The 11,310-nt window shown below is 39.8% G+C and overlaps 1 protein-coding gene across 1 annotated transcript; it reads left to right on the top strand.

Moving 5' to 3' along the window:
- The first annotated feature begins 8,052 nt into the window (after window positions 1-8,052).
- On the top strand, window positions 8,053-11,053 carry LOC147621209 (pyruvate dehydrogenase E1 component subunit alpha-3, chloroplastic-like). The gene is made up of 3 exons (XM_086823916.1): window positions 8,053-8,406; window positions 9,292-10,072; window positions 10,574-11,053. Exons 1-3 carry the CDS (start codon window positions 8,137-8,139, stop codon window positions 10,849-10,851), a joined length of 1,329 nt encoding a protein of 442 aa, XP_086680042.1. The 5' UTR covers window positions 8,053-8,136; the 3' UTR covers window positions 10,852-11,053.
- Window positions 11,054-11,310: the final 257 nt, after the last annotated feature.

The raw sequence follows: 11,310 nt of genomic DNA, 5'->3' as shown, positions 1-11,310 counted from the left end.
GTGAACCGGACTTCATGGAATATTAAATTTGATTTTTTGGTGCGGTTCTCGAGGACGTGAACCTTTTGGGCGTGAACTCTAGTTCTGTGAAGTTGCAAAAAATGGTTCACGCCATGAATCGGACTTCACAGAATATTAAATTCTTTTTTTTTGCGTGGTTCTCGAGGACGTGAACCTTTTGGGCGTGAACTCTAGTTCCGTGAAGTTGCAGAAAATGGTTCACGCCGTGAAGTTACAGAAAATGGTTCACGTCGTGAACCGGATTTCACGGAATATTAAATTTGATTTTTTTTTTGCACGGTTCCCGAGGACGTGAACCTTTGGGCATGAACTCTAGTTCCGTGAAGTTGCAGAAAATGGTTCACGTCGTGAACCGGACTTCACGGAATATTAAATTCATTTTTTTAAAAGTCTAGTGGGAAATAATTTTCCTTTTTTGAGAGGGATATTTTTTTAATTTAAAATGAAAGGGATATGGGCATTTTCCCAAAAAGGTAAGTGGGAATCAAAAAGTCAACCTTTTAATGACACCCCTTACACCCTTCATAAATGATCCCCAAAATGGACAAATTAACAACTCATGAGCATCTATTCTCATTAGCCTTAATGAGTTATGTAAAAAAGTGATTAAGAATTAATCCAAGATTAATCCTTTCACTAATCTTTCCCTCTTTTATACTAATCAAAGACTCTAATTAACCACTAATTAATTCACACAATTGAGCACATCATTGGATAGAGCAAAGAAATGCTAATCTTTGTGCATCAATAAATGTGCAAATTAATTTAAAATAGGGGATTAATTAGACTCTTAATTATGTCCTCTTTTAAGGTAAAATTAAGCAAAGAGAGTCAAATTTCTCCAATTGATGAAAAACTTAATGCGATTAGGTATTTTGATGCATCTAGATGCTCTCAAAACACTCAAAAACACCAATTTTGACTACTCATATGATTAATTTAGACTCCAATTAATTTAAAATAGGAGATTAATTAGATCCTTAATTATGGTCTCCTCTTTTAAGGTAAAACTAAGCAAAGAGAGTCAAATTTCTCCAATTGATGAAAAACTTAATGCGATTAGGTATTTTGATGCATCTAGATGCTCTCAAAACACTCAAAAACACCAATTTCGACTACTCATATGATTAATTTAGACTCCAATGAACATATTTTCTAAAAAAATTTACCTCCTAAGCAAGATTAATCACCCTTAATGAAAAACCAGTCCATTAAAAGAAATTAATCAAATTCAAGGGTTTTTTGATGGTTTTATTTAATTTTTAGAAATATTAAGCTACTCCTAATGCTTGCTAACACTCTAATCCAAACAATTTCAACAACAAACACACAATTAAACTAAAATTAATGATTTTAGTTCTATGTTTAACACTAAAGAGAGCTAACATTTACTAAAAAAGTATTCTATTGCATTGTTTGATGCAATGGATGAAAACTAAGCCTAATACAAATTATGTGCAAGCCCTAAGAACATGAAAAACAACAAAAACAACAAATTAATCTAAAAATTAAGCAAAAAGTATTCTTTTCAAAAACAAAAAAGAGAGCTATTCTACACTAAATCTCACACAAATCACCATCCAATCCACATCTTTTCATGGGAAACCATCAAGATAATGGGCAATGGGTAATGCGTAGATTAGAGGAAAAACGATGGAAAAAGCCAAGGGATGATTCCACAGAAGTGGTGCCAAAAATGTTATGACTCACCCTAACCCTCCTTGAAACACATCCAAAAAGAGATTACCTAGTGAACCGCAATTGTCGTGAGGATATTTCCAATGGTCGAGCTCGTAACCCTTGAGGTCTCCAAGCTCTACAACTCCTTGAAAAGAAATTCCACCGTACCTCCCGCGAGCGTTGTCACACCGTCGCGTTGCACTACGGGTACTCGTTCCTCCGCTCATCTCACTTCACTCACACACACTCACTAGCATGCATTAGGGAGAGAGATTAGCAAGAGGATTAGCAAGAGCAAGACTCAATTGCACAATGGGAGAGTATGTTGTATTATGAAAGAAATCCACTTATATACATGGCCATAAGTGTTCACACTCACTTAAACTATGGCTGACCGGGCACTTTAGGCTCACTTAAACTATGGCCAGCCACTTTAGGCTCATAAGAGGCCTAATGCGATTCCAATGACTACTCTCATAATATATCCATGAAGTACATCACTTAAGACTTCATCCTTGCTTACTACCACATGCACTTGAGTGTGGGAATCACCATAAATACTCTGTCATACCATTATGAACGCCCGTCCAAGTTGTAGCTTTGGACACTAATGCTTCATATCTTGAATGTATGACCCTTTAGTGTATCTCTCGTGACTCCTTGATGTAAGATAATGGCGGTAGCTCTTGTTAACCCTAGAATTGGGTTAACAAAAGGGCTAAATTATGAATATGATTTTTTTTATTTTTTTATGATTTTTTTTAAATACCACGTGTGGGAGTGGAGCCACACATGTCGGGGAGGGGGGCGGGGGGGGGGGGGAGATTGCACCCAATCTAATGTTCTTTGATTTTCATGCTCTTGATTTATGCTATGATGATGGTGGTTTATTTCTTCTATTATTCAACTTGTAAAATATTCTAATCTCCATGTACCATGGTCCTTAACAGCATGAGATGTGCGAGGGTATCGATTGAGGTGTCGCACTATACGAGGGTACCGATTGAGGTGTTGTATGGCTAGTGAATTGAGTAGTGGTGTGAAGATGATGATCAATTTTATTTTGTGAATCATGTATTAAACTTTTTGTGCATGTTATTTTTCATTTGATAATCAGTGTGTGACGATCACAAATTAAGGTGTCACACGACTTTTTCTTGTGGGTATTCCATGTCCATAAGAACCTCTGAGCCATACCTTTATGCCTCTGAGCCATGTTCGGACCTCTGAGTTCACCTTGCAAGTTATGACATCAATTCCTACAAAAATAATCTTGTTCTCTTGACATTTTTCTTACACAACTGAGGACTGATGCTTCCTCAAAACGGGAGGATTGTTATAGGAATATATGTTATCATATTTTTAATGAATTAATAATTATAGAGAAATTATGCTCAATTTACTTTGTGCACGATTTAGTTTAATGGAATGTGCAAATGTGCACAAGATTATCATATGTGTAAATGTGCACAAAGATATTTTATGTAATAAGGCCCATTAGCAATTACATTTGGGCAAAGGTTTCTATATGTACAAACCTTAGGAGGTTTCATATGATTAATAATATGTTAAGTAATAACCCTAAAGTGGGAAAAGCAAGCCCAATTTGTGCGCACATCTATTCTTAGCTCCTTGGGCTATTTTTATGAATAAAATTCTCTAAATACTCAAGTCGTGGAAGGAAGCTACACACTTGAGGGGGGAGTGGTTCCCAATCTTGTCTTCTGTGTGGTACTCTCTACCCTTTACTCTTTTGCTCTTGATGGTGATGTTATTCTAATTCTCTTGCCTTGTGTTATGCTATGTTATTTATTTTTCAATTTAATTCAATTCTTTGTTTCAATTATGATGTAATATGTGAGATTTTAAATTATTTTCTTTAAGAAGTACAAAAGAGTCCCGTGATAGCGGAAGCCCTTAAATCTCCACCCACACTGGACATGCCTCTCTACGGCTCTTATTCACATTAAAAGTGGGATCAAACGACACAACATGCCCCAGCTTTTGTCCCATAAATAGTGGAGCTCTGGCAAAGAGATCCACCACCCTCTGCCCTTTCACGAGCAACACATAAAAAAACCCTTTACCCAAGTAAAACACCTGCGACACCACACTCTCATAAAACACATCATCTTGCAGCCAACTCCCAAGCTACGGTCTTCCCGAGCACAACAGGATCGTGCTACACATAGAGAATAGTCCTATTTACCTCTTCACAAGGTTAGGTGAGAGGTTTTCACATACCTTCCCTCTAGTTGTCCTTTCTTGTTGAGTTGGTTATTCAGTCTTGATGAGATCCAATTAGACTACACTCGCCCTCATCTTCTTCTCATCTTCTCTTCATTTCTTCATCTGAGTCCTAGACTCCCTAGCCACCTTCTCCGGCATCATCCACGAGAGTGTGAGGAAGTGTCCTATGAGATCTAATAAGCATGTGGGATTGTATGAGGGTAGGTGGCCGACGTGCAACACACACATGCAAGCATGCAGGGTAGGGAATTCCTCCCTTTTTTTCATAAAGGTGGTTTTCTTCTTTTTTTTGGGGGGGGGGGGAGGGGGGGTTGGGAGGGTGTGTTTAGAAGACGTGTCGATACATAAGACCTTTACATTATTACCCATTACATGACTAGGGTCTCCATAAAGGAACATATACTGAGACCCATCAAGAGTATTGTATTTCAAAGGATGAAAGGTTACTTATTTTTAGAGTTAAGTGACTCTTCATGAGATTAAGTGTTCCAAGAATCAATATGTTGAAATATGTTGTTACCTTATGTCCTATATGTGGGTCAAACCAAGCAAATGAGCTCCAAGAATCTACATGTTAAAATATGTTACCTTATGTCCTATATGTGGGTCAAACCAAGTAAATGAACTCCATGAATCATTATATGATATTGTTTAAAGATCAAATGAATCATATCAATCAAACAAATTCCATGATGATATACTTATTAAGACACAAAGAGTTTTATTGTGTCATGTAATAGAGACATGAATGTATACAAATATTAGTTCATATCAAATTTTTTGTATCATTCACCATACATTGCCATGAGACCAAATAACTTCCATAAGATTTGAGAAAATAGATTTGAACAATTATCACCCACCCCTGTAGTACCTCACTCGTTGGGGGGGTGTGCATGCACACACGTGCATGTATGTGCTCATGAGTATGTGTAGATGAGTGCATGTGTGTGTGTGTGTGTGTGTGTGTGTGTGGGAGAGAGAGAGAGAGAGAGAGCGATGAGGAAAGGTGTAGATGTTTACGTGGAAAGAGAAAATGATAGGGTGGCATATGTATTTAAAGGGTGGCTAAAGGCCCGTTTTGTATAGGGAAGTAGCTCGGATGTATTTACAATCTTGGACACTTTTAAACTCATGTATTGAAAGGTAGGCATGCATTTATTATGCTGGAAACTATAACATTTTGAGTGGTGCTACTTCTACTTTTGATGTCATTTTATAGAAACTGAACCATTTTGCAAGTTAGATGTTAGAAATTCGCACAAGATCATTAAGTGAATCAAACAAAGTGCACAAAGTCCAACCTTAGTTGAAGGAGATAGGAGGGGAACTAGGATATGAAAATAAAGTAGTTAGTTAGAAATATAGGTGGGGAAGGTGAAGAGGGTTTGAGAAGGATGCTTTTAGCCAAATGGTTGTGAGAAACATTACTCTAAAATGGTGTGGAGGAATTTACAATGTTCAAGCAAGTGAAAAGGTGTCCTGAAAAGTTCCTTCAAGTTTTCTAACTTAAAGCCATAGATAGCACACATATAGGAGGGATTATTTCCAATAATAACCCTACTAATAAATGCCAAAATCCATCGATAGCACACATATAGGAGGGGTTATTTCCAATAATAACCCTACTAACAAATGTCAATACTTTAATTCCACTTCTTTTGCTGCGTGCTTGGTTAATAACTCGTTAATAAGAGGGTCCCTTTTTTAAATGAACTTACATGTTTCACCTTTCTACAAGCTATCCCTTTCTACATGTTCTTTTCCTAAGAAGTTGTGACGCAAGAAGGGTGATGTCCCAAGATGAGGGATTAAGGTGAGAGAGGGGCTTATGTGAGTAGGTCCTTGATGAGGGGCTTATGTGAGTAGGTCCTTGATGAGGTGCCCTAAGTGGTTGAGATCACAATAAACCAAAATAAACTTATGTGGAGCCCTTCTCATGGTCCAACAACAAACATTGTTTTAGAGGCTTTTTGTGCTTGGTTTTTTACCTTATTACTTATATGCACATATTTAATGTAGGAAGTGGCTATGACATCAACATCTCATCCTCCTTAAAAAATGAGAGTGCTTATGTTGGGTTTTGTTGAGAAAAGTGGTTCCAAAGCATAGCACTAGGAGATTTCCACAAAATAGATAGATCGGAGGTCCTCCATCACCTTAAAGTTTTGGGGTCTGGATGGCTAGACCAGAGCCATGGGTTGAAGTGTAACCTCTGAGCCACTAGAGAATCCAAGTTGATCCTCTAAGCCACTAGAGAAGCCAATTTGATCCTTTGAGTTAAGAAAACATGACAAGTTCAACCTTTGAGCTAAGAAAAGTGGACAAGTTCAACCTCTAAGCTAAGAAAAGTGAACAAGGTAGCACCAAGGGGGGGTGTTGAGAAAAGTGGTGTGAAAGCATAGCACTAGGAGATTTCCACAAAATGGACAGACTAGAGGTACTCTATCACCTTAAGGATTTGGGGCTTGGATGGCTAGACCAATTTGTGGAAACCTCCAGTTAAGCGTGCATTGGCATAACACAAATGGGACTTGGGACCTAGCCCCTCACCCAATTTCCAACACACAACTGGGATGGGTGACCTCCCAGGATTTAGCCCCTCACCCAATTTCCAACACACAACTGGGATGGGTGACCTCCCAGGATTTAGTCCCCTACGCAATTTCCAAAAAGTTTCATCTAGACCTCGGACAAGCAAGTTATAGTGACAACCTTGTTCCTCTGTGGTCTCACTCATCATCGATGTGCATGCAAGGTGTGGATTCATCCTTAGGATGCAATTTTTCCTTTCTAACTATCCAGATCATATGTGGGATGCCACCTCACAAACATTGTTTAATCTTATTTGTGTGGCTTCCCTCATGTGTGTGTGGGTAAAATGTATGTGTAGCTTTCCTCATGTGTGGGTGGGTAAATGATGCTTTGCATAAGACGTGGAGGTCCTCAACGAGTTGAGTTTTCATGAAGAGCGAGGGGTTTGAGGGAGGGAGGGGGGTTGTTCTTGGGGGAGTTGGGTGGGATCCTGAGTACACTCCAAATATGTGAAATAGCATGAAATGTGTTTTCTTTTCTTGTAACTTAAATCCCATGGATAAGGGTTTTTAAAACATCCCTTGAAGTAACACATGCTATATGGAGGTTTTCGATTGATTTGTGTAGTTTGTGGGTGTGAAATGTGTAGAATCTCTTGATAAACTTGTGGTTCAAGAGCGACCCCTTTTTATTAAACACAACTCACTCCCTCTCCATGTGGCCAAACGAGAGGGAGAAAGGATCATTTTTAGATTTTTGAAATTTGAATTGAAGGTATAATTTTTCACGCTTGGGTCATGCTTGGGTTCACTCTTGGGAAATTATTTTTTGTTGTATGAACCGTGCCACCAGCAAAGTGGGTCACCTACTTGTTCTTATAATTGTGACACACATATTGCTTGTGGTTCAAGAGGGTGGCCCTTTTAAATTCTTATAATTAAGACACATATACTACCTGTAGCACACAAATGGTTGAACCACAATGCAAAACATCACTCTATCGTGTAATCGCTAGTGCTGTTTGTGTGGCATGGTCACATACTCCTCTGGCAATTAGAACTTTGAGTGATTAGTGTGATTATGGAGTGTAAATTCTACTCCATTTAATCTAATTTTCATCATCAATACACAAAAAGCTTCACAAAAAGTGGACATATCTTGGTAATTAAAACAAAAAAACCATGACTATAGAAAATTATAAAGCATTCCCACTAGGCTATGTGGATGACTAGCTCACCCACCACATGGTAATCAAACTTCGAAGACATTGAGAATTAGGCTTCGAAAGGGTGAGATAAACGGCTCATCTAAGCAGGAAGACGTGTCGTGTCGTAACGAAAAATGCCAGATTTTTGAGATAAAAAAAGGAATTAAATTGTCAAAGCTAAACGGAACTATTTATGTGGTAAATTGTGAGAAAATTACGTTTGAGAGGGAATTTGGATGTTTTTGTAAGGTTATGGAAAAATGCAAGGGTATGGAAAAGTACCCTAAAGTTTTATATTTCCATAGGAAGGGGCTCTTATCTCTTTAGGCTTTGGAAGTTTTTGTCCCCATGGGAAGTCCGTCCGCTGCGGAGACCTATAGGCAGGCAGGCATGCATGTTCAAATTTTCGGGACACCCTGTCCTATATCTCCTCTCGCGCTTGTATGTCTGCGTGTCCACAACCTTTGCACAAGCAGCTGGCTATGGCGTCTGCAGCACAGGCCTCCCTCCTTCTGCAACCCTCTCCTCTCAATTCCCCTTCTTCTTCTTTGTCTCAGCTTGCGTCTCTCTCCTTCAGATCGTCTTTCCGAGGCCGTACTGTTCCCCACCATGCAGTGTGCAGCATCAGCAGAAAAAGCTTCGTTTCAGGCTCCGTCTGCGCTTTCAACCCGGAGCTTTTAGCAGAGAAGCCTAAAGTCAAGCAGCAGGACACGGTAGATGCCCCCGATCTTCTTTACATTTCAATCTCCTCTCATTCGATTTCTTTTTTCATATTTTATTTGAAATTCTGCAGAGTAATTCTTGCGTGTCATCCTTTATCGACTGTATATTTCCAGTGGCATCCAAATTAGGGTTTTCTTTTCGTTCCTGCTAACTGTAAGCTTTAATTTAGGGTTTTATTTTTCCTTTCTCTGCTGGATCTTGCATGCATCACGACTTTCTGCAACTTACACAGGAGGGAACATACTCAAACTGCTGAGAGGAAACATGCATATCTTCATAAATTAGGGAAAGGCCTGAGGGAAGCTGGTTTTTCAGAAAATCCAGCCAACCTGGGTGCTTTCCTTTTTTTTTTTTTTGTGTGTGTGTGAGTGTGTTGGGGATGGTCATGTCAGATTCTCATATGAATGGTAGTGGTGTCCAACACGCTTGACGCTTCAAGTTCGCTGGGAGGCATCTGCTATGATTTAAGTTTGTGAAGCAATGTCTAGTTGCCAAGCCTCAAGCTGTCTTCGTACACAAAATTGCTTTTATCAAGGAGAAAAAGGTTACGATGCTTGTTTACATAGCAAAAAGCGCTGGATTTTACCGAGATGATTGCTCACAGACCAATTTCTACAAATTTAAAGCCCTCAATTTGACTCTAGCTGCATGCACAGAATGCATGGCAGAAATCACAAATTCTCCTGCTTGAGCAAGGTTGCCCTGTTCAACTTGACATTGATTGCAGCTTTGGCTCAGGTCTTGACATCGGTCAGGTCATTCGGAGTCTCACCTCATGTTTCACCTTAAATCTGCACATATACATTCTTGTTCATCTCAGATGATGCTTTTTCTTTCCATAAAACCTTGCTCATGCGCTTGTTTCTGCACTGCAGCTTATCACGAAAGAGGAAGGACTGGTCCTTTACGAGGACATGGTGCTTGGAAGGAGTTTTGAGGATATGTGTGCACAGATGTACTATAGAGGCAAGATGTTTGGTTTTGTCCATCTCTACAATGGGCAAGAGGCCGTGTCTACTGGATTCATCAAATCCTTGAAACCTGGTGACTATGTGTGCAGCACATATCGAGACCATGTGCATGCCCTAAGTAAAGGTGTACCTGCCCGTGCTGTGATGAGTGAACTTTTCGGAAAAGCTACTGGTGTGTGCCGTGGTCAGGGTGGCTCCATGCACATGTTCTCAAAGGAGCATGGCCTTCTTGGAGGTTTTGCCTTCATAGGCGAGGGTATCCCCGTGGCAACTGGAGCTGCCTTTGCCACTAAATATGAACGAGAGGTGTTGAAAAACGATAAGGCTGATGCTGTGACTGTGGCTTTCTTTGGAGATGGCACATGTAACAATGGACAGTTCTTCGAGTGCCTTAATATGGCCGCCCTTTGGAAGCTACCGATCATTTTCGTTGTTGAGAACAACCTTTGGGCTATAGGTATGTCACATTACCGGGCCACCTCTGTGCCAGAGATATGGCAAAAGGGTCCTGCATTTGGGATGCCAGGGGTACATGTGGACGGAATGGATGTTTTGAAGGTCAAGGAGGTAGCTGTGGAAGCTGTTGCTAGAGCAAGGCGAGGTGATGGGCCAACACTTGTGGAATGTGAAACATACCGGTTCAGGGGCCATTCCCTTGCTGATCCAGATGAGCTTCGTAAACCAGGTATTATTCAGTCCCGCTATTTTTGTGTTTTCTAATGTACATAGCATGATATGACATGGCATAATGGTTGCTTGTAAGGAGCTGTAGGGTTAAGTATGATGGTTTGCAAAGTTTTTTTTTAAAAAGGAGTTAATTTTCTCACAAGGTATCTTCATTGGAAACGATTACTGCTTGCCATGGCCTTGTTTTTGAAATGGAAACTAATGTGCTGTAAAGTAAGTGTGTGTGTGTATGTGTGGATGTATGCATGATTTGTTTCTCTTAGCTTAAGTTCTAGCAGGTTAAATTGGTGTCAGCTCCTTTGACTAGAGAAAAGAACGAGAGGATTGTGGGTTAATAGGATGGATATTTGTCATTTCTTGTCAATTATCAAGCCTGCCTCTGAGTGAAGTACCATATATCCAGTTAGCTTACTCTAAAATTGCCACATTTCAAACCTATGAGTTATTAGAAAGTTAAGTTTTGCTATTTTTGTAAGGCCTTGTGTTTGACATTGTGCAGCTGAGAAAGCCCACTATGCTGCAAGAGATCCAATTGTAGCCTTGAAAAAGTACTTGCTGGAAAACAATCTGGCAGAAGAAGCTGAACTACAGAGTATTCAAAAGAGGATAGATGAAATTGTGGAAGACGCCGTAGACTTTGCTGATGCCAGTCCACTGCCTCCCCGAAGCCAGCTCTTGGAGAATGTGTTTGCTGATCCTAAAGGATTTGGAATCGGACCTGATGGGAAATACAGGTGTGAGGACCCAGATTTTACTGCTGGTACTGCTCAAGTCTAACCAGCAAGCTTCCATTTTGGCCCTTACCAAAGAAGTTAGTGTCAGTGCTCCTTGGACCCTCGTTGGTGGGATTTCCTGGCAGTAACTCTCAGTGGAAAGTGGTTTAAAGCTTTGAGCCTTCTTGTAAAAAAACACTCTTCACTTGAATTGGAGTTCATTTTCCTAGTGAATTTACCATATATAAGACCAAGCTTCACTTCAATATTTGCAAGTGGTTAGTATCTTTTCAACTCCTGCAACCAGCAGATGGATATAAGTTCAAATTTGTGAACCTATTGGCCTTTTAAAGTGTTTCTACTAGTCAAATGATAACATTTAGTGTGTGAATCTCACCACAGAGACGATATGTATTTTACTCAGGTGCAGGCAAAGTTGAGGGTGAGTCCCTATTGGCTCATACCGAAAAATAGCTTCCGAGGGGATGAGGGTAGCCCAGCAGTCCAGACTTTGAGCGCTCTC

This window comes from Cibotium barometz, chromosome 30 (genome assembly GCF_041138505.1).
Source record: "Cibotium barometz isolate CiBa-2024 chromosome 30, ASM4113850v1, whole genome shotgun sequence".
Lineage (NCBI taxonomy): Eukaryota > Viridiplantae > Streptophyta > Polypodiopsida > Cyatheales > Cibotiaceae > Cibotium > Cibotium barometz.
This window is presented reverse-complemented; position numbering and strand designations above follow the sequence as displayed.

Coding starts and splice junctions, on each gene's coding strand:
- LOC147621209 (XM_086823916.1), top strand. CDS start 8,137: ATGTCTGCGTGTCCACAACCTTTGCACAAGCAGCTGGCTATGGCGTCT. Junction 8,407..9,291: donor AAGTCAAGCAGCAGGACACG/GTAGATGCCCCC, acceptor TCTGCACTGCAG/CTTATCACGAAAGAGGAAGG. Junction 10,073..10,573: donor AGATGAGCTTCGTAAACCAG/GTATTATTCAGT, acceptor GACATTGTGCAG/CTGAGAAAGCCCACTATGCT.